The sequence below is a fragment of the Musca autumnalis genome, unplaced genomic scaffold (assembly GCF_047663935.1).
Source record: "Musca autumnalis isolate F117 unplaced genomic scaffold, ASM4766393v1 scaffold_1, whole genome shotgun sequence".
Classification (NCBI taxonomy): domain Eukaryota; kingdom Metazoa; phylum Arthropoda; class Insecta; order Diptera; family Muscidae; genus Musca; species Musca autumnalis.
The window spans coordinates 15262496-15286983 of record NW_027411644.1 but is presented as its reverse complement, the minus strand read 5'-3'; the positions used below and the strand labels follow the sequence as shown (position 1 = coordinate 15286983).

At 36.7% G+C, this 24488-nt stretch overlaps 1 protein-coding gene and 1 long non-coding RNA gene across 14 annotated transcripts in view; one reads left to right on the top strand and one right to left on the bottom strand.

Moving 5' to 3' along the window:
• The window catches only part of cno (adherens junction formation factor afadin), a 267454-nt gene that overhangs the window by 9402 nt on the left and 233564 nt on the right, over window positions 1-24488 (bottom strand). For 7 of the 13 annotated variants that reach the window (XM_073967792.1, XM_073967830.1, XM_073967801.1 and 4 more), the window contains 8 exons: window positions 14546-14667; window positions 10193-10247; window positions 9880-10121; window positions 9274-9471; window positions 4590-5055; window positions 3944-4468; window positions 3568-3815; window positions 3378-3496 (listed from right to left, as the gene is read on the bottom strand). In XM_073967792.1, coding sequence (XP_073823893.1) covers window positions 3378-3496; window positions 3568-3815; window positions 3944-4468; window positions 4590-5055; window positions 9274-9471; window positions 9880-10121; window positions 10193-10247; window positions 14546-14667 — 1975 coding nt within the window. Of the gene's footprint in view, window positions 1-397; window positions 3162-3377; window positions 3497-3567; window positions 3816-3943; window positions 4469-4589; window positions 5056-9273; window positions 9472-9879; window positions 10122-10192; window positions 10248-14545; window positions 14668-24488 lie in introns of all 13 variants that reach the window. The other 6 variants (XM_073967849.1, XM_073967857.1, XM_073967888.1 and 3 more) reach the window with 3 other exon arrangements.
• Window positions 20883-22584, top strand: LOC141394065 (uncharacterized). Its single transcript, XR_012410247.1, has 2 exons — window positions 20883-21273; window positions 21343-22584. It is a non-coding gene; the product is annotated as an uncharacterized lncRNA (long non-coding RNA).

The window sequence follows — 24488 nt, the reverse complement described above, 5'->3', positions numbered from 1 at the left end:
TGTGAATGAGCACTCCTATTATTTTGAACACAGCTGTATTTGCAAAGTATTAGATAAAGTATATTAGATAAGATAGATGTAAGCAAATCCAAATAATTTGTAAAATATAAATGAAAAAATTAAAATTGTTCAATTCTGATTAAATTGTCAAATCCAAAATAGACGAAAGGACACATATTATATTATAATAACTAATTTAGGTTTAAAAAAAGAAAAAACCAAATTTGTTTTTGTAAAGTGCGGAAGGATTTAAACATTATGTAAATTTCCAAAAAAAGATAAATAAAAGAATCAAAACACAACACCGAAGAGTAATCAAAAAGTGGACACGAAAAAAAAGCAAACACATTAACAACTCAAAATCAGGGATTGTCGTTCCCCAAATGTTGGCAACAACCTCTTGTCAAAGGATTATCAACTTGTTAGGTTAGGTGTTTCATCGGCAAAAGAATCCACATCCGAGATTTCATCAGCAGCAACATCATTGTCATCTTCCTCCAAACAAAACTCATCTACATCGTCATTGTCATCGTTTAATTCATTAAAGCGTGTATTGTGATTTTCAAATTCTTTACAACAATGGGGACAGGTGCTGGAGCATGTACGAAGATTTTCTTTGATGGCTGCTGTTGGTGTTTTAATAGGGTGATCCTCCCCATCATTATCATCATCGTCATCATCATCATCATTTTGTAGTGAGGAAGCTAATGATAATAGATTTCGACAACGTTGAGATGAGGTTTCGTCTTCATCACCTGACTGTTGTTTGTGTTGATGATGCTGTTGTTGCTGCTTTCTCTTTAAACTTCGTACACTTTTTGTTTTTGGGCAAAGTTTTAAAGTACCACAACGACGAAATGTTGAGGTGCTGATGCTGGTATCTTTTGTTGGCGAGTCGGTAATTGTGGAAGTATTTGATGAGCTGGTTGTTGTTGTTGTCGATGTCTCATCAAAGTTATATTGGATTTCTGAGCCATCGTTCATTAGTTGGTGATGATGATGGTGTTTATGATGTTGTTCATGTTGATGACAACAACATGTGCAATTGGTGTTTATACAAGTTTGGGTGCAATTTTCCATAAAACAACAACATTTAGTAGTTTGAAAACATTGACAATCACAGTTAACATTTAAACGAGTAGTAGTAGTAGTGGCATTGGAAATGGTGGTGCTTGTTAAAGGCTTTAGTTTACAGGTTGGTGGTGAATCAGGTATATCTTTTATATTGCATTCATGTATAATGTTATTATTGTTATTGGTATTTGTATTATTATTTAAACAGCAATTATTTAAACTAATTCGTTGTTTGGTTTCATTTGATTGTACTGAGGAATTGGAATTGGACAATGGCTTGATTGATTGATTGGCATTTTTTAGGTTAATATCAAAGTCGCGTCCCTCTAGACCAAATATACTCCATTCTTTTAGTTGTTTAAGTATATCGGTTTGTTCGTTCTGTGTTAGCAAAGGTTTTTTCTTCTGCCCCAATAAATCATTAGAATCTGTCTCTAACAGATCTGAAGTGGATTTTGTCATACGTTTCTGTTGTGAGGATTTACAGAGGGAACTTTTTATTGGCGATTCTGGGCGAAAAGGTTGTAATTTAAAATCTTTATTTTTGGCAAAAAACTCAGCCATTTCTTTTACTTTTCCTTGGCCATAGGGTTTGGTGAATTCGGTAAATTCCAAATAGTCTTTATCCAGAAGATTGCTTTGTGATAAAGATTTTGGTTTTGTATGCTTTTCAATAATGGGAGTAGGAGGAGCACCTTTCAGGTTTGTTTTGGGACAATCTTTGGTAGGACTGACATCAGGGGAGGTAGTTTGTATAATTGGTGGACAATTCTTGGGGTTAAATTTTATATTGGTATTTACATTATGTGTTGTTGCCTTAGTGGTAGTTGGGTGCAATATAACTTGGTCACGTTTGAGAAGTAGTTGTTGATGATTGGCATTATTTATAAACCTTTTTTGTTGTAGCTGCGGTTGTTGGAATTTCTGAAAACCATTACGTGCTGGACTATTAGATGTTGATCTACTAGATGTTGATCTTATGCTATTCAATTCCCTTTTTGGTTGTATGGACACATCTCGAAAACGTTGTGTTAGTAACGGCATTTTCTCTATGGACTCACTGGATGAACGATTACTATTGGAATTACTTTCGCCGGAATAGTTGTCTCCCCCCGATGTGGAACGATAGGAATTTAATTCTCTGCGTATCTTTTGTATTAAAGAAACTTTGTCTTTATCCTTTTCCAACGATGAATTGGAATCTTTGAGTAAAGACTCTTTGGATGCTGATTTTTGTTGACAAAAGTTGCTGATAGCATCATGAGTGTGGAATTTGCGATTTATGGTTGGTGTTATATCAGGTTTACTTTCCGTATCTTCCAAATCAAAACTAACAGTTTTACGTTGGTTTAATAAATTTGTGGCTGATGCTTTATGCCTGTTTGAGATGATACTTTTGCTGGTATTAACTGTCGGCAAAGGGACATACGGTTTGTCTTCTTCGGTGGGAGAACCATCATCTATAAATGGTATATCTTCAGTCCGTGATACTGAAGCAATACCCTCTTCATTCAAAGGTTGATGAACTTCAGTGTAGACAAAATTGGTAAAAGATTCTTGGGAATTTGTTTTTGCAGCACTGGATTGTTCACCTGGTTCCATATATTCCTCTATATAAATAGATGGTGGTGGTGTATTGTTGACATTCACGGTGCTTGTACTATTTGCACGTTTCCTTAAGGGAGCGGCATATATCTGATGTTGCTGCACTTGCGGTTGGTGCTGATGCATCATCATACCTCCTCCCAAAGTATTTGTCAGGTTATGGGTACTCAAAGAGACTTCTTTACTCATATTGTATAAACTACTAGCCGATCGAGCTATGGGTCTGGTATCTCTATATCTAGGATCAATGGGAATTTGATAGCCCATTTGACATCGTTCCTCGAGTAGTGATGAAGCACTTAAGCGACGCATAGGTGGTGAATTTGAGCTGGAATACATACCGGCAAATGATTCACGACGACTACGATTTAAGCTATCATCGGATATTGAACTGTAATAACGATTCGTCGTAGTATGACTACTATGGCGTCGTTGTTGTGGATGGGGAAATTGTAATGTTTGCATTGGTGGTGGCATTTCGTCTAATTTTGTCGTTAGTGTTTGTTATTAATTCGTTTATTTTTTAGGTATAAATGTTGGTTAATTTATTTTTAAATGGCAGCATGTGAAAATGGGATAGAGATACAAGATAAATTAGATACATTACAAGGTAACTAGCGCTATAGCTAAAGGATACTATAAAGTCTAAACTATAAGGGAAATTGCAGTTATAGTAAGCTTTTGTTCTTTTAACTTACCGCGCTGTATAACTGGACTTGGTTGTTGCAATAGAGTTGCTAGACCATGATAAATAGCTCCTTGTTTGGCAACATCCAATGTGACTACAGGTCCTGTACGTACTAAATAATCAGCAGCCCTAAAGGAAATAAAACATGAAAATGAATTTGAATTCTTCTTGAACATTTTTTAAAGCTAGTTTATAATTACCTTTCTTGTGTAATCCCTATTAAACTTTGACCATCCACACGCAATAGCTGATCACCAGCTTGTAAGCGACCATCAGCATCAGCTGCACCACCTGGTACCACACTTTTAATATAAATACCCAAGCGATCTTGTCCGGCACCTTTGGCCGCTACAATCGACAGACCCATGCCATTGGAGTTTTTATGCAATTTAATAACTTGTACTTCCGGTTGGGGGAGCTTGTTGGACATGGCGCTAGAAGAACGGGCCTTGAAGAGAATAAAGAAAACAAATTATTAAACTTTCGTAGAAAGTGGGTTGAGGGTATTTTAGATATGTTTAGATTATTTTATTATGTTAGAGATTAAGATGGGAAAAGTGTTAGTTTTTGACTCACATTAAATTGATGCATATAAACTGTCCACAGTCCTATCGAGGTGGGTTGTGCCGCCAGTCGACACATACCCTGTTGCTGTAGAGGATTTAAAAAGTCCACCAATCCAGAGGGTATGCCTCGCACCACATCACAGCTAAAACCATCGTCGGGCAAAAGTAATGCCAAATGTAATTCTGGGGATTCCTCTAAGCGTACCTCACGACCATCGGCTCGTGTCAATTCATCGGCTACAGATTCAGCCATACGTATGGCTGTATCGACCAAATTTCGTGGTATCTTCTCTTGTTGTAATAAAGCAGCCATTTGCAATGAATTCAAACGGAAACAAGAGCAGGCCAATTGTTGGATTTCCTCCACAGACGTTTTGGGGGCTTGTAGGAATTGGGCACATTGATTGATTTTGGCCAAATGACAATCGGCAGCCAACTCCAACCCCTGACGTTCAGCCCACAATTCAAGAAGCTGTAAACGTTCGGTCATTACCTTGCCCCATTCGGCAGTGCACATATGGGAATTGGCCACAATCTATAAGATAAATTAAATGATAATTAAATAATCATTATTTGAAACAAATAAAACTAAATATATGTAATTAAGGAAATAAAAAGAATAAAAACACAAACATTTTCTTCATTTTTTTGCTCACCGTATTGAAACAAATCACATTGATATAATGAAATAGCTGGGAAAATAATTGTATTGTCAAGGCAGCATTTACACGACATCTTCTCAGTAGAGCCATGGCAGAACCTAAAACGGTTAATACCAAACCAGCTGCCGAATCATGATCTATTGTCTCCGATAGAAATTGATTTAGGGTCTGTGATAGCTCTACTCTAAAACAGTTTACCAAATTACGAAACGCTGTCTGTACACTTTCGGCCAACACTTCTTGCGCCTGTACCGAAAATGCACTTATATGACGATCCGATTTGAGAAAATGTAAAAATTCTGAAGAATTTGCCATCCAAAATGCTAAAATACGTGGGTCTGTATATTGCTCTTGTACAACATTATAGATTAGATTGGCGACATGATGTAAAAATATTGTTAATTTATGGGCACGTTCTGTCGGCTGGAGTTCTGGACGGTAATGTGTTGATGCACGATATCTGAAATAAAGGAAGAAAAATGGGAATTATGGGGAATTAGTAAACGATTTTACAAGTTACTCATTTGTGATATTGGGGTCTCATTAACTTTTTATTCCAATGAACTCAAGCATTTGCTCTACAGGAAATCCAATACTTTTGGGGAGATATTTACTCTAAGAGTAATACGAAGATGTAGGTAAATTGACTTTGGAATAAACCACTTTTTGTGTTAAAATAATTAACACCTAAACATTCAGCCTGTGACATAAAATAACGGAGGGCAAACCCTATATGGACTGTTTTTGCACAAATCGTTTAAAAATTATACTGTCGTTGTATGAGCCGTGAGAACTACCTATTGAGACATGCGAATAAATTTGAAAGTTTGTGTGGGATATAAATACATGAAGATGTAGACGGATAGTAGTCCATAATTGAACTTGATTGTGTGAGAAAAATATTACGATGTACAAAGGTTGGACGATCCTCGAACAGCCCTTAAAACTTCACTTAAACAATTTTTTTACTTTTGTGAGGAAGGTACCCGAAGAAGTTATCCGATATGAATCTTCTTGGAATTTGATTTACGTTTTAAAGAAACTTCACCATGTATTTTTTTTTGTGTATTTGAAAAGTGGGAGGTACGCGAAGCAGGAGACCGATATATGTAGTCCATATTCGAACCTAGGCTGTGTATGGAAGAAATATTACGATGTGCATAGTTTGGACCTAATCGATTACTCGCTTCGAGAGGAATTGTACTCGCCATTTTAGCGAAACATTTGTGGAAGAGGTACTCGAAGGAGTGGACCTGTATGGCCCATCTACGAACTTAATAGAAAATATTGGACAAAATTAACGAGGTGTTAAATTTGGACAAAATCGGTTGATCCGTTCGAGAGTTATCGTGTACACCAGTCAGTCTGACGACAGACAGGCTAAACCGAAAAAAATAATTGTTAGAAAAATTCGAGCAGTTGTTGTTGGGGAGCCTTTCTATCCTCAACATATGACTGTTGTTGTTGTAGCAACGCAAATGTGTTCGTTCGTGTATTTTTTCAGTTATCAGGTTCCTCTGTATCCAGATTCAAGAATTCTGCAACCTGGACTGGTTGCGTCCAGAAGGAATCAGGAGACAGGTGAGTGGTGTTAGCTGGGCAGCTAAACAAATGCAGTGTATCGTGTGGTCCCAATCCACATGCTGGGCAGGTGTTGGGTATCGTGGCGAATACGAATTGAGGCGGATTGGATCGTTTGGATCTTAACTGGGCTTAAACCACTCGTGTTTTCCTTGGCAGCTGGCGTTCTTCTGCTGCGATGGATGGGGGGTGGACTCCAAGTACGGAATTCACACTGTATCTCTGTACTGCCTGCGCAACCATGTCAGTGTGAATGCTATCCAAGCCTGCCTGATAAGCTTGTTGGTCTAGAGGTTCTCTTTTATACCTTTCGACCTCTCTCTCTATATCATGAAGATCTCTCCTGACGTGCCTGGGTGGAGGAAGCCTGTCCATTAAATCGTGACAGGGATGCTCACTGCGATAACACCCAAGCAGGTACTGCATCGACAACATTTTATTGTGTTGACGCACCGGTAAAATCTTCGTCTCCTCATGAAGACTGTCCATTGGTGTCATGAGGAGGCACCCTGTTGCAGTCCTCAGGGCAGCATTCTGGCAGGTTTGAATCTTCTTCCACTGCGTAGTGCTAACCTTTGTAGACCACGCTGGCGCCTCATAGATTACCACAGACCGGCCCTTGGTCAACATGGTTTCTTTGTCAGCTCCCCAATTGCTGCCGGCCAGCGACTTGATCACCTTGTTCCTACTTCTGATCTTATCGCAAATAGCAGTGGCATGCGCGGACGACTTAAACATGCTATCGAACGTTACACCCAGTATTTTGGGGTAGTTAGTAGTCGGAATCAGTGCACCATCGACCAATATGTTCAGTGGGAGCCTCATTTCAGCCGTCTATGTGGTGAACAGTGTGGCAGTGGATTTAGCGGCGGATATTTTCATATTCCTCAGATGGAAGAACTGCACTAGGTCAGCTATGAAGACATTTAACCTATCACATATGTCATCGATGATAGGACCCGACGCCGCATACAACACGATATCTATACCGTCTGAAGGGTGTGGAATTTCAGAAAGGTAGAGGTTAAACAGATCCGGAGATATCACCCCTCCTTGGGGAACTCCCTGTTTCACTCTACGGGGTTTGGACTTCTTGTTTCTGAATTCCACAAACGACTGGCGTCCGCACATATAGTTGACTACCCAACGTTTCAAACATGGCTGGAGATTAGTCTTCTCTATATCCTCGAACAGCTTGGCATGATTGACCGTATCGAAAGCCTTCGATAGGTCAAGAGCCACCACCATGACTGTTCGGTTGCACGGCCTTTTCTGGTTCAGTCCTCTACCGATATGTGTGGATATGGCATTCAAGGCGAATTTAACAAGGTGATCCAATAGTTGACGTTAGGTTGTAGTCTTCATTTGCTGTCATTTTTTTGCGCGAAATATCCACAAAGGTTAGAAGAAAACGTTAAAATATTATTCGCGAAGTTTAAACAAAGATGTTGTACACAGATTCTTTTTATAGAAACGAAATATTTGTTATTTATTTTTGATTAAAAATATGTTTTGACAGCAAATGAAGACATCAGTTGGTATTATTGTATCACCTTCTTTCTTACACCATGATGGCATCTAATGCTGTTGTAGTGCTATGCATTTTCCGAAATCCATGTTGATGTTGGAAAACTGGAAAACACCTTCTCATCTTGGGGAGGAGTAGTGCCTCTAGGATCATTGCTACTGGCGACAGGAGCGAAATCGGCCTGTACGATTCACCTCTGCAGGCATCCTTGCAGGCTTCAGTAACGGGACCACCCTGCCAACTTTCTAGGCTTCTGGTATGATATAGGTGGCTAACGTTAGGTTGAGGACACTTGTTAAATACTCAACTCCAGGTTCATCCAGTTGCTTAAGCGTTACCATCGATATATATGAATGTTTGGTGCGGTTTATGGTCCGGTGGGGTTATTGGACCTCGCTTTTTCGAAAATGTGGTTGGATCAACAGCTATTGTGAATGGATTGCGCTATCGAATTGATCTTTACAACGTTTACTTTTAACAAGACGTCGCAACGTAATTATTGCTCTTTTATGGGAAAAGTATCCAGACCGAGTTATCTCTCTTATAGTTGATCACAATTGGCCACTGAGACCTTGTGATTTAACATCTTGTGACTTCTTCCTTTGGAGATATGCGGAAGATAAGCTCTACGCTTATTATTTTTATTTGCATACCAAAATAACACCTCTTTAGATATGTCTTCGATAGTCTAAAGACTGAGGGTATAAAAATTTCTAACAATCTAAGCAGGAGTTGATTTTAGTCAACTTGGAGATGGTTGGGAGAATTGTTTTAAGATCTTTATATAACAAGATCGAAGGACCGAAAAGACGATCCTTCTAAAAACGTAAATCGAATCAGCAAAGAACTTCCAAAGAAAATATGTATATCATTTTTTGACACCGCAAATCAAGGCATTCGCGGGTTGGGACTAAAACAGTTTGCAAGATATAGACAACATTGTTCCCTGTATTGGTATAGACTATCAGTTTTGAAAGGCTGTTCTGTTCACGTTTTGCTTTACAGTATGTCAAAATAGATTATTAATGTTTTGAGCAGTTTTGTATAGTACCATGCCAAACATAATAGGTTTACATTGATCTTATTAATATTCGTTAGTAAAAAGCTTACATCGAAGTTTGCATATAAAATTGCGAAACACATAATGCCAATTCATATAAAAACATACATGTTGCAATTCATTAATTGTTAAAAATCAAAATTGGATATTTAAGCCGCTTTGAACTTTAAAGCAACAAGTATTATTGACTATTATTAGTCCCAATTTACATTAGGCGAGTTTACTTGCGGCAATTGTCAGTTTGTAGGTGAGAGAGGGTGCTGAGAGGCAAAGGGTTACCATATGCCTCACCTCTCTCTCCTACAAAATGACAATTGCCGCAAGTAAACTCGCCCAATGTAAATTGGGACTTTGAATATCTTTCTTGATGAACATTTTTGAACAACTGAAGTTGTTCAAATTGTTGTTAACTTTTTCCTTTGTTTTCACTTTCGTATTAATATCAAATAAAAAGGCCCTTAAAGTCCAAAACGGCTGAAAGAAGCATACACAAAACATTCTTTACAAACCTGGCACATAAATACAAAGAATAAACGGGTGCTAATTTAAAATGCGGGGCATTAACATCCAACTCGGTAATGATGTGTCTTAGAAAAAACTCCTGATGCGTTTCAGGAAATTCTAATACGGCTGGTAATATTGGCTCCTGGCCTTGTGGTTCAATATGGGCAGCAGCTGATGTTGATGACAAAGGCATTTTGGGAGATCTAAAAAAAAAAACAAAATAAATATTGGATTTATAGGTTTCAGAAAAATTAAAAGAAAAAGAGATTATTTGTATGTGATATTTTTAGCAGACAACACTTATTATGGACTTAGCAATTACTTGTATGAAAAAATTATAACAAACACACTTAAAATGAAAACTTTTTTTAAATGGTGATTTGGCAAACAAATGAATGAATAAAGAATGAAATGAATAAAATTAGCAATAACTATTTTTAATTACAAAGTGTTTAATTGCCTTCAAAAACAAAATTAAACAAGTTTATAGTGTGTTTTATGTATTATGATAAGAGTCAAGTAATAGCTGTAAAAATTGAGCAGAAAAAATTTGATTATATCAAGAGTATCCTTCATTTATTTCACATTTTTTTTTACATTTTAAAACTTACCTTTCTTGACTATTTGAACCACCGGATTTTAAACTGGATATTGATTTTGTTTCATTTTCCAGATTACCTTCTAAGCTTTGAGTGTCTCCACCGCCACCACCTCCACCCCCGGAAAAATTTCCATTACCACTACTGGGATTTGTGGTGTCGGAACTACCATTGGCCGATGATCTTAGTTTACCATCGATTTCTGTTTGATCTCCAGAATTGGCATTGTGGGGATCATAATCACTTTTGTGAGTCTGCATTTGGGGAAAGAACATTTATAAAATAAAGAAAACAAACTAAAAAAATGTTTTATTTTATTTCTTACCGAACTTAAAGCTCCATCCTCATCATTCCATGATCCTGGTGATGCTGGTGAACGGCTGTTGGGTGGTTTCCATGCGTTGTTTTTGTTTAACAAATTTTTAATTTCCGTCCAAATGTCGTTATGTGTGGTGTAGGGTTTTGTGTAAAAGTGTGTGTATGTATGTTTATGTGTTTTGTGTAGTAATGTGGAGCGAGTGTTCATGGCATATGCATCGATATGTTTCATTGTAATGATTTTGTTATGATTGATGTTGTTGTTTTTGTTGTAGTTTTTTCGTGTGTATGGATTGATTTTGGGCATAAATAATGCAATGAAAGCATTGGTGCAGTTGGTTTTTGTTTTGTTTAATGGAAAATTAACAACAACAACATGGTGATATAAAAACAATAACAAACGTGGCGTTTTCACAGATGCAACACATAAAATGAAAAATAAAAGAAAACACAAAAAATATGTAAGGAAAAATTATGATAAATATAATTAGGACAAGGGTTAAATAAAAATTGGACAAATGAAAAAATGCTTTAAAACAATCGAAATGTTAATATATTTCAATTTATATTGTGGAAAATTATGTGATACAGTTAGTTTTTTTCCAAATCAAAGAACAAAACTGTCTCTATTTACATTCCCTGGAATGCCAGGGTACTAAAGTTGTAATGTTGCCGATTACTGGCAGTTTCTTCCTATAATTTCGGATCTTATACAGAGTACATTATCAAAGCTGCTTCGGTGGGCCAAAGCAAATGACCTTGGAGTAAATCTAGCTTAAATAAAACTTGTATTGTATAAGCATAAGTTCGATAATTTTATGTTACTAGAACTGGATGGTGAGAAGCTACACATCTCTTCGAAATCTAAGAAATGTTTAGGAGCGAACGATATGAGTTTCAATTACACTCTATTCATGTAAGAAATCGATTGGGAAATGCTTGAGATTGAGCCCATCAATTATAATCTGAATTTATAACACTGTGGTAAGTCCAAACCTTTCCTATCGGGTCTTGTGTGTTGTCAACAGATTAGACAAGGTGCGAAGTGCAACCTCAATTCTAATAGCCGGCGTATATTGAAGAAGTACTAACCAGACAGCTCTGAATGCAATGCTGAACTACCAGTTTCCATATTAAATTCAGATAGCGCGCAGTGCACTAAGTCTGTAGGAACTGAACTTTTGTCGCGATAGCACCTTGGGATATGGATTTATCCTAAGGGAGTTTTCCGGGCCACCAGTCCCGGCTCCGTTTGGGGACCAGATGGTAGTAGCCTTCATGGGTACCAGGTCGTACCAGAGACTTAATTCTGGAACCACGGGTGCCGGCAAGCCCCCTGGTCCTTGTACCACTTTCGTTCGGGAATGCAGTCTCGGACTGGGACCGGTAGCTGCTGCGGCAATTCGGGGAGTATCGTGGTGGCTGTGGTTGGCCAAAATCGCGGGAGTAGTTCGTAGAACTCGAATGGGGTAACATTCTCTACCGGCTGTCTGCGCCATAAAAAGACAGGAGTTTAGATGGTGCTCCGCGCCAAACCAAGGTTGTGAACAGGGTCAAACACCCGAATGCAATTGGTACATTACTACGGTGCAAGGGGCGTCGATTGGTTGCCTGTAACCAGTCCAGTGTTGTGAGGACACCGTGGGGTTAGGCTGAAAAGCAGGGACCCATGTTAATCACACCACATATCTTGGGAAATCTATACCACCTGTGAAGATATGGAGGTCGGCATCACAGGTATAGCCGAGCGTCTCTTAAAGCCATAAAATTCCCTAGCATCAAAATTGAAGCCGTTATTGAGTGCAATTTTAAATTCCAGCAGCGGCTAATGCACCAAGACTGCAGGAACTGAAATGTTGGCGCAACAGCACCCATGGACATGGATGTACCCTAAGGGAGTTAGGTTATAATATTAAAGTGAATCCTTGTGGGAAATCCAGTAACATGTTATGCGATTTAAAGATATCGACCTGGTTGTCCCATGTAGAGATGACTCGAACCGTAGTAAGCCTTCTCATGTCGGTCTGGTTTTTTATACCGACTGTTCCAAGATGGAAGAGGGTACCGGCTCTGGCGTCTACTGCAAAACGCAAGGTGTAAAACTCTCATACAAGTTGGCAAATGAATGTAGTGGATTGCAACAAGCTGAGATTTTCGCTATCAGGAAGGTAGCAGATTTGATATTAAGGAACCGACATTTTAGCACGGTAGCACCCATGGACATGGATGTATTCTAAGATAGTTCGTAGCAAATATTGAAATGGATACCCGTGGGACCATATCTACCTGTCATGCGATTTAAAGATATCAAGGTCATTATGCCAAGTAGGTTTGACTGAAACCAAATTAACCCTTCTTAGGACGGTCTGGTTTTTTGTATACAGACTGTTCCGAGATGGAAGAAGGTACCGGTGCTGGCGTCTACTGTGAAAGGCTAGGTCTTGAACACTTATACAAGTTGAAAACAACTGTACTGAGTTTCAAGCTAAGACATCGCGGTCAGGAAGGCAGCAGGTTTTATAAAAAAGTCCGGATGCTGACATCTTTAAAACGATGATTATGTTCGTCCATAACCAAGCGGCTCTTAAAGCTATCAAATCCTTTAGCATCAAATCTGAAGACGTCGTTGCACTGCAGAACAGCTTTGGAAAACATAAAAAATGCATTACGGTTATGTAGGATGCCAGGGCATTGCGACAGTATGGGAAACGAGAAACAGATGAACTTACTCGTCTAGCCTTGCAAGTCTAGAAGCCACTTGAAATGGCTGGGATGCCTCAACCTGGACTCGTAAACTGCTTCTCCGACGAAGTTCTTACCATCTAGGTTTCTTCACTCTTCTAGATTTCTCTATAGGTACTTCCAATCATATATAATAGATTATAACAATGTACCAAAAGGTCTCCTAGAGGCGTAGTGGCTACTCATCCCCCAACCTAACCTAGTCCACATGACCTCTGCATTTTTATGAGTCGTTTTCCACTCTTATTTTATTCTTGTTCCACTCTAAAGAAAACTAAGAGAACTGTTGGTGATTTGTAGCGATATCCGAAACTATAAAGCAGGGATGCCAACTGTTCCGAGGTAAAAATCACCACAAGTAGTGGGAAAACCACCAACTTGACACACCTGCTATAAAGGTATGTGATGGAAACCGATTCGACTCGATTTCTCATAAATCAAAATCGTATATTTCGATTTAATAAGGGGGTTTCCGAAGGAAATATATACACGGTGCTCTTGAAGCAACTTTAAATGGAATGTGCGTACACCTCGGAAGTTTTGCGGATTCTGATACTACAATGTTCATAGATGAGAAAAATCAAAAAACTAAAAAAATCGCCGGAGCGCTTTTTAAATAAATCGCGATTCAAGTTGGCATTTTTAAGGGTTGTTTAGGTTTTCACGATTTTGCTTGGAAACCGCAGATCCTATTGAAATCGTGCTAAAGAAGATATTGTTGCCACGAAAATTCTCTACAAGATTGACCTTTCTGGTATTTTCGTAGGTTTTACCGTTATTGAGATATATAAGTTCAAATTGGGTCAATACATTGACTGTCTTAGTCTAATGTAGATAGGATTTGCGGTTTCAAGCAAAATCGTTAAAACCTAAACAACTATTAAAAATTCCATCTTGAATCGAGATTTATTTAAAAAGTGCTCCGGCGATTTTTTTCGTTTTTTGATTTTTCTCACCTATGAACATTGTAGTTTCAGAATCCGCAAAAACTTCCGAGGTGTAAGCACCTTTCATTTAAATTTGCTTCAAGAGCACCGTGTATATTTATCATCAAAGGCAACCCAAATATATTCAATTCCGATTTTGCAAATCGAGTCGAATCGGTTTTTATCTACCTCTTTTCTTCTCTTCACTGTTGAAGGATTGTTCTTAGACAAGTCTTACCTAACTCTGAAAATATTCCAATCGAAGGAATAGTCAAATTTTTTCTTCAGGAGATTTATTGAGTTATTCATTCTGGTCATTCAGAAAATTTGTAATTTTTTTATTTACTTTTTCTATTACACAGCATAAAATTATATGACTTTTGGAAATTCGAATGTTTTAATGCATATTTTCTTTGCACTGTTTATGGGCGAAATAAAATACACATAAAAATTATAATTACAACAATAAAAAAAACATTTGTTTATAACAAAACACAACATAAATATAAAAATAAACAACATTAACAACAAACAAGCAGCATACAACACTTGGTGATGATTATGATTTTCAAATTAAAACAAAAAACATTTATATTTGGGTTTTGTTACATTTATGCACACACTTACACATATTGCACGTATTTAAAGAGCACATGAAGCAAAATTAGTCTGCAATGCACACCAAAACTTACCTTTCATAGAGACAGGCCGAATCCAATTGCGACTGTGACAAGGCCAAATTGTAGCGGCCATCTGTGGGTGAGTCCACAAAACGATATGAGGCCACGCGACCAAACATTACCACGGAACCGTTCTGTAAATAAAAAGCAAGCAAACAAACAAAGAGTTATAAAACACAGAATTTAAACTTGATTTTCGTTTTAGATTTTTTTATTAAAATTGATGGATTTTTATTTTTTTTTGCACTAGAAAATTTTTGTTTTTTTCTGCAGAATATTAAATTGGGGGAAGATCTTCTTTACTCCCCCCTCGAAATTAAACGAAACGACAAATTGCTCATTACCGTCGTTGGTTGATACACACGTCTAATATGGACTAATTTTAAAATTCGACTAAAAAACAAGGGGCGTTTGCTGGTCGCAACGCCTTTATTACACAAACCACCGACCGACGACACACAGCACAGATCTGATCAGATGTATGTTTCAGTTTGTGTTTTTTTCAGTTGTTTGTTGGGAGAACGGCAAGAACTACAATAACAAGAAACCAACCAACAAAAGATATTTAGACGCACAGTTGTTGGACGGACAGACATGATAGATACGTTGTTTCATTGCATTCATGACATTCTGATCAAGCCGCCGCCAATGCTTATTGCCGGATGGCTATTTATCGAGGGGCGGTATGATAAATCGTTGTCGAATCAAGAAATTTGACCCCGAACAAGAACGTGTTGTTAATTTACATTGGCTATAGGGTCATTAGATAAAGAGTAAATCAATGTTAATGTAACACAGACATGATTTGGATGAACTCCCCACCTCTTAGTACATAATTGAAGGGACGAGCTGTCTGTAAATGTCATCAAATGCAATTACATTAGCACTTTCACTTGTGACATGTGACAAATCATTGGGGGTGGGGGAAATTAAATCACGTTGTTGAAGTATTCTAATCACATCTATGTTTTTTCGTTTGAATTTCAGGAACGCCCAGGGAATAATTAAATGATAAGGAAAGAAAAAATTGTATTAAACCTTTTTTAAAGGCCAGATATCCTGTGATTTAACTTAAGCGTTAAAAGTTGGGTGCAATTCCTAAGGGCAATATGTGTCCTTAGAGATTAAAATCACAAATTAACAGAAATTGGTGTTTCTTAAAAGGAAATATAAGTTTTTCTTCAAAATAGGAGGAAAAACACCGATTATAGTGGGGAATCGAAGAAAGCAAAAATTTTGGAGCTACATGAGCCAAATAACCCACTACAAGATAATGTATAAACAATATACTTTCTACATTACCAGAAAGCTAAAAATAATGGACTATTTCCTTAAAATTTTACAAGGCAAAACTACTTATTTTACTTTACTAGTTAATGGTGGTACAGAGCTTGAGTGTCCGACTACTAAACTTAGAGTTGTGAGTTCAGCGCTCACCATCGCAAACGAGCCTTTTAACATTACCAAGATCCTTTTCCTCCAAAAAATTGTATTTAGGGAGTTTTTCGAATTAACATATTGAAGGTGAACTTATTTCGCGCGATACAAGACATTCAATTGGTCACGGTATAATAGGAAGCGTGGACTTACACACGAAAATTATAATTTCGTTGTAACCAGGTAAAAATTTGCAGAGGATCCTCGAACAGACCTTAAGCAGCACTTATACAAATATGTTGAACTTTTGTGAGAGAGGTACCCTAAGGAGTGGAGCAATATGGGCCATTTTCGAACTTAAACTAAGTTTGGACAAAATATTACGAGATCTAAATTTAGGCCCAAATAGAAGTTTTGAACTTCGGGGAGGTACTCGAAGGGGTGGACCAATATGGCCCATCTTGGACCTTCAACTATGCTTGGACAAAACATTACGAAGGCCAAACTTTGAACGAAATTAGTTGATCCGTTCGAGACATATCGTGCGCTCTAGCTAGACAGACGGACATAGCTAAATCGATTCGAAATTGTAGGAAACGGATTTCGTTTAAACATATATACATATGTGGGGTCTAAAAACCATTTTTTCGATGAGGGACATTTTGGCCGTCTGGCTGGCTGATGCGCACGTTAATGCTCGAAAAGATCCATCGATTGTTCCAAGCTTAGTTCAACTTCGATGATGGAGAATATCTGCCACTCTTTCCGGTATCTTCATTTCTTCGCTAAAATGGTGCGCACGATAACTCATCAAGGAGTACCGATTGAATTCATACTTTGAGCAATGTAGATACATATATAAGATTACAATCGGGGCAATCATGAATAAAAAAATTCCGTGCGAAATTTGTTCCCTTTTCCCAATTTCACCATTTTTATACCCTCCACCATAGGATGGGGGTATATTATGTTTGTCATTCCGTTTGTAACTACTCGATATAATCATTGTAGACCCCACAAACTATATATATTCTTGATCAGCGTGCAATTCGACATCGATATAGCCATGTCCGTCCGTCTGTGGAAATCACTCTAGCGTCCGAACGAATTGACGTGGGTGGATGCAATTTTGTCGATTCGGCGAAGATATTACATAATTAAGTGGTACTAGCAGTTTTCAAATATTGATTTTCAAAGGAATTTCACTTTTTATATTTTTTCGTGTGGAAAATTCCGAGGCAATTATTCATGATTGACCTGAATATGGGCCATATTGGTCCATTTATTCGGTTATCTCCATCACAAAATTTCAAACGTTTTCGCACATGTGCAGTTTAAGGACATGTCTCGCATCGTTTTGAATTTTTTGCATCAGATGGTCCTCGCGATCCCTATTACAACGACATAGTTTGTCGTCGTTGAACCAAAATATTTCTTCCAGACATAGGTTAGGTTAGAATTTTTCGGCACACTCCTTAAGGAACTTCCCAACCAAAAGTTAAAAAATGCATTTAAGTGCAGTTAAATACCTGTTCCAGGATTGTTTTGACATGTTCATCAATTCAAATCAGTAAGGAAAGGATCAAAGTCGGGCAGGACCGACTATATAATACCCCACACCACTGTGAATATGTAAAATATAAATCGGAGCTACATATATGAAAATCTGAAGCGATTTCGATATATTTTGGAACGTTTAGTTATAGGCCAAATTCCGTTACACATTCCAAATTTTATTGAAATCGGACATATATAGCGCGTTTCTTGCATCAAATACCTAAAATCGGCCGAGAATGTATATGGGAGCTATATCCAAATCTGAACCGATTTCTATATAATTTAGCACACTTATTTCTAGGTCAAATCCCGGTAAACATTCCATATTTTATTGAAATCGTACATGTATAGCGCGTTTCGTGCACCAAATGCCTTAAATCGGGCGAAAATATATATGGGGGCTATATCCACATTTGAACCGATTTCTATATAATTTGGCACAATTATTTCTAGACCGAATCCTGGCACACATTCCAAATTTTATTGAAATAGCACATTTATGGCGCGTTTTGTGCATCAAATACCTAAAATCGGCCGAGAATATATATGGGAGCTATATCCAAATCTGAACCGATTTCTATATAATATGGTACACTAATTTCTAGACTAAATTCCGTCCCACATTCCAAATTTAATTGAAATCGGACATATATAGCGTGTTTCGTTCACCAAATGTCTTAAATCGGGCGAAGATATATATGGGGGCTATATCCAAATCTGAACACATTTTTACCAAAATAAATAGCTTTCGTCCTTTGGCCAAAAAAACTATCTTCCCCAATTTTAATGCGAATCGGACAATAAATGCGACCTGTACTTTGTTTACAAAAATACATGGACAGACAGACAGACGGACATGCGTAAATCGACTCAGAAAGTGATTCTATGTATATCCCTAAAAGGAACTATGGGTCTATCTCGTTTCCTTTTGCATGTTACAAACTAATGCACAAAGACATAATACCCCTTACCACAAAGTGGTGTAGGGTATAAAAAGGATACTGTCACACAACAGTTCAGGAATCGATTTTCCTAGCAATTTTTTGTCGACACCGATTGTTAATTTCTATACGGGATAGTAAACCTATTGCAACAAAGGAATACAAAACATTAGGTCAAAATATTGGTAAGTGTGGGCGTGGCGTGTTATATTGACAATTTTCCAATTTTTAGAAATAAAATACGCAAATTACCTTAGCGTTTACACGAAGTGAGCTATTTTTTTTCGCAGAATGATGCCTGAGGGTGTCCTATTTCACGTACATTTTAGTTTTTTTACAAAAATGGATTTTTTTAATATATATGTTTTTATATCAATTATATGAGTTTTATGGAAACCCAAGATTTTTTTTTTAATTTCTGGAACAAAATTTAAATTTGTTAAATTTCAATTACAGAGATTTGACCAGGAAAAAATGATTTTGAGCCACTGTGCGGCACCAACTAAAAGGATTGTTTTGAAATGTTCAGCTTTGGTTGTTCTTATTCTTATTAAAACAATAATAGCAAGTTTACATTTACGAAATTCACTCGATTTCAACTGTCAATTCCATTGATTAAACGTCAAACGAAATCCAAAGGATTTCAGATGAGTTTTCATTTGACGTATACGTAAAGGAATTGACAGTTGAAATCGAGTGGATTTCGTAAATGTAAACCAAGCATAAGTTTGTCACAAAATGCATCAGAAATCATACGGTGGCCAACTAAAAAAGCTTGTTGGCACGATATATTTGAAAAGAAAATTAGATTCAGTTCCAAAATGAACTATGCCGGTTCATCCTTTAGTCCCGGGCCACACTACAGTAATTTCACTGAAATTTTGATATGAAATTATGCGTCTCTAGATCGACGTCCATAGTAGAGTAAAATCATAAAATTGCTGTAGTGGGGAGTTCGATTTAAGAACACCTAATTGCATGAAATTGTTTAATGAAATTCACGCTAGTGTAGACCGGGACTTAGATACCTCCTCCGCTCAAGTTCAAAGCTTTTGTGCTTACATCCAGTTTTAAGGCCACTTCTCGAATTGTGTTGAAATGTTAATAGCGGCTAGACATTTTGCTAGGGGAAGCCAATACGATCAAAATGTGTTTTTTTTCGATTCGATTTAACCATTTGAAAATTATTTTTAGATGGCTTCCAAATAGTTTATAAAACATTTTTTCTAAATTATATATAAATATATAAATATTTTAACCTTCCCAAACTTATTATACCACCACTCTCTCTTTTCTCTACGAATGTTATGTAGATGGTGACGATGCTGATTTCGAACTCTCTTTTTCCCCTACTCACAATCACTGAGAAATGCAAAACAACATTTGATTTTGAATTTGAATTCATTAATTACGATAGAATCTCATGGGTTATGCGATGGATGGATGAAACAAGCTCCAAAATATTCATCAATGTTTGACGATTATACGTATGATGCTGGCTGGCTATTATTGCTCTGGCTCTCCCTCGCTCAGCATCTATAGATTGGTGGTGTTATTGGTGTTGTATTTTAAATAAATGCCACCCCTCGTTTAAGTCAAGTTTAAAGCTTTTGTTTTTATTTTGGAATTTCTTTTGTGCGTTTTTGTTTTGTTGAATGCCGATTAAATTGTTTAAATGTATTTTAATTTTTCTACTTTGCATTGTTTGTTAAACAATGAGTCATAGTTTTTAGTATTATTAAATTAAATTCACTTTTTTAATTGGGGGATTAGAAAAAAATTAAAAAATATACCTAGACTTCAACAGAATAAATTGTATCTAAAAGTGATAAAGTAAAGCCCAGTAGAAAATATTAATTAAATATTATTAAAAAATACATAATTGTAGAGACATAAAGTGAATTGAAGATGTTAAAAATATTGCTCTTATCAAAATACACTGTTTAGAGAATTTAGAAAATTTGTTTTTTGTGAAAAGCTTATTTTGACCATTAACAGTGAGTAGCAGAAATAAGACAACACTGTCCAGTTTATGTGACGAGGATATAGAAAATTAGGTTATTTCGTGAAGTGACGATTTCGTGAAGTATGTTTAAATTTGCCGACAAATTTACATAGTACACCGGCATACACCATACATACATGCATTTGTTGGAATCCCCTGTTCCAAAAACTGCAAGAAAAAATTGTCAAAACATAGCAATTCATATATTTTTTTACTTTAATAACTTTAGTTTTCAATTTCTCCATGTGTAACTGTCATATATAAAAAATGTCCCACTTTTTCAAAATTAGAGCAAAAATTTATAATTTTCTTTAATTTATTTTGCTGAAATTGCTTTGTTGTTTTTCTTGTTTTTGTTGTTTCCAAGATCATTGAACCGTAAACCAAATTTATGGGAAAAAAACAAATATCGATTTTCAAAGCTAAACTGTTTAGGTAGTAGATAATAAACGTTATGTCATTCAACAGCAGTATTGGTTTGATGAGATATGTGATTTGTGTGTGAAACTACTTGTTTTTAATGGGAGGGAAAATTATTGAAACGGAAATTATGGGAAAAACTAATTCTTGTTATAGTAGGCAAAAAATACATCGATAGAGCAAAACAAAAATATCGCAAATTGTAGATGTACTTATATAGCGTGGGAACACACCTTTTATTAGAGGAAAATGTGGCAAATATTGTCATAGGGTTTGAAAGAAAATGTATTTTATTATAAATTATTTAATTTTTATAACTCTCAATCTAAAATCACCAAACCTACATAAAAATTATTTACCACGAATCCTCTAATATTTTTAATAATATTCTCACATCCACATAGTGCATCCAGATTTCATTTTTAGCTCAGTGCGAAATGGTAAGAATTTAGTTGCATATTTATTTTTACAATAACTGCAATATATATTGGACATAATTATACCCTCAGCCTTTAGGCTAATGAGGGTGGATACAAGGATGATGGAATTTCGACAAATCTGCTGGTGCCAATACCAACTCTCCATCCAGCGAAATAGGACAATGGAAGCGACTATGTCCACGCTTACCAACTCAGTGATAGTTCTTGGGAGGATGTCAATGCAAAATCAACGAGCAACTGAACGCAGTCGTCATACAAAGCAGCAACTTTCCGCTGAGGGCATTGAAATCCACAAGGCTATCTACAAGGAAGCTGTTGCAGTGATGGAGTACTTGTTAAGCACGCTTTATCTGGACGATTAACTTTGACGAAAGACACATTGAGAGCTTTGAATATCAGACCCTGGTTCTCAATAATGAATCTAAAGAAGTTAAATTGGCTGTGCTCAAATTGAAATATGGAAAAGCCCAAACAATTGCAGAATGTCTCCAGTATGTGTTAGATGTGTTCAACATTTGTGGATCCATTGTTGTTGTAGAAGCATATGATGCTGGGTTGGCTGCCACTGTCCTAAACACTTTTTTGTTTCGGGTCAATCCGGTAAGAAAGAACCCGCTGCCAATGAAGTGTGTTGCCGATACAAGAAGCGTGAATACCTGCTAAATGACAGGCGTTGTTGTTCGTTGTAAAGGTCATCCCAAGTTCAGTATGGAAGATGAGCTCCATGGCTCGACTAAATCACAAAACATTCAGCACTTCTTTATGCAGAATTTGATGTGCAATTATGTTGAATTAAAAGCATCCATCACCAATGGTAAAAATTAGATTAAGGAACAGACGGATGCAAGAACCCGACGTTTTTTCATCATTTCACTGAGAGGAGTGTGGTACCTCTGGTAAATTTAAAGCAGATCTCAAACATCTGCAATGCAAGCTGGAACTCTCTCTTTCTAGTGCCATCTTAGTTCTTCTCGAGTTTATTCTGATGTCTAAAACCCGAAACGGATTTTGAAAAACTATCTGTAGCTCTGAATGACTAACCAAAAGCTGTCGGTTGCTTGAGATCCACTGGAAATAAGATGAATCTCCGATTTTATAGGGCAAACGTCAAATAAATCCTCAAGAAGTGGGTTAACAACTCCTGCCGCAAAAAGGGCAACTGAGACAACCTCTCTCTGCTATGTTCAGTATATGTGCTTATAGTGACTTAAAAAATTGTTAAAACATTTATATGCGTGAGGTTTTTTATCGAATCACCTTATATGCAAGATGTAATATATGTAAATAAAAAAATTAAAAAAATATGATAAAGAGATATGATATGATTGAAAATATGCTTCATCGAAATAATGGTTTTAGATCCTCAGTAAGTTTGGACGAAATCCATTTTAGACAATTTGAGTCGATTCAGTCATCTCCGCCATTCTGGCTGCTGCGAAAGATTATTTTCGAACGGATCAACCGATTTGGTCCAAACTTTGCAACTCGTAATATTTTGTCCAAACTTAGATTAAGCTTGAAGACGGACCATAACGATCCAATCCTTCGGGTACCACCCCCAGAAAAGTTTCAATTTATTTTCGCTAAAATGGCAGTAACCTTTTTGGCCCAAATTTTGCACATCGTAATGTTTCTTCCAGACTTATATTAGGTTCGAATATTAACTATATTGGTCCTCTACTTGCAGTAACTCCCAGACAAAATTTCGAATCCGAGACATGGGAAATTGAAATTTTGCCTGAGAGTTACTGCAGGTAGATTTTTCGAATTTTTTACAGAAGACAGTTCTTGTAAAATACAATTTTTTCGGGAAAGTCAATACTTCAGGAGCAGCAGATAATGGCTCAAAGCTTTAAAACCCCTACCAGCACCAACTAAAATGACTGATGTGAACGATGAATTACGAACTGAATAAACTGCACTGAGTAATAATTCTTCCGAATGTTCATCAAGTTCCAAGAAGGTTTATATCGGATAACACCTTTGTGTACTTTCCTCACAATGCACAGTGGCCAATTTTACGAAAAACCTGGCCAAAACTCTAAAAATGAATGGATTTAGACCTAACCTTGGGTTCTTATGTTTTTCGGGTCGGTGGTTTAATTTTTCATACTTTTTAACCCTCAGATGGTCATTAAAGGGGACTTTTTGAACACTTCTCCTATAAAATGTGATCGTATCAGATCAAAATATTTTACAAATTTGTTCACCCTCAATTTTTACTATGGGTCCTAGAATACGATGCGTCTTTTATGAACACCTGTTTCTATATGAAGGAGTTGCCAGATCGAAACAAAATTTAACATGTGTTCATAACAGAGATGGAAGTTTCCAAAACACTTAACTTTTTTCTGTTTATACCGCGCTTTTTGTGCTAGGCTAAGAAGTTTCCGAACTGCCCTCGTACACCAAAACTCTATATCTTACCTAAACTCCAGAAATATGCAAAATTATAAACACATTTTAGGGTTAAGGGCGTACTTCATGCGACTTTTGGCAAAATTGTCATACAAAGCATCATTTTAGAAGAATGGCGTCAAAAAAAAACCAAGAAACTAAAATGGGGTTGCAAACTTCTACCATTTCTACAGTTTTGAAAATATTTGAGTTGAGATCCTTGCACTTTAGGTATATAATGTATTTGGCAACTTTACTGACAAGAATGTGAGGAATATTTTTCTTAAAAAAACCCTCGTGCGAGTCATAAAGGGGTCTTGTTGGTCCCTTTTTCCACAAATCTTTAAAATCTCCTATAAAATGTGATGGAATCAGATCAAAATATTCTAGAAATTTGTTCGCCATAAAATTTTACTATAGAATACTTCAAAACTCTAAATTATACCCAAACGCCAGAAAGTGACACTACACTATTTTCTGACATTCTGGATCAAAGAAAATCTGTACATATCTGCAAGACAAAATGCCACGTAAAAACGAAAAGTGTAAATATGTGCAGGATGTTTCGATGGAAATTGGTACAAAACTCTTCCCTTTTTATGAAATGATAAGATACACAACCCAACTCCATCTTACTCACAACTTTTTTTTTAATTTATTTTGAAAATTTACCTTGAAAAAATCAACAAGTACGGACATCAATTTTTAAAAACGCTCGCTTCATTGGCAATGCTGAACATTGTAAATACGTTTCACATACCTTTCATTACAATTACAAGAAAATATTTAAAACCCGCTGTTTATTTTGGATATTATCA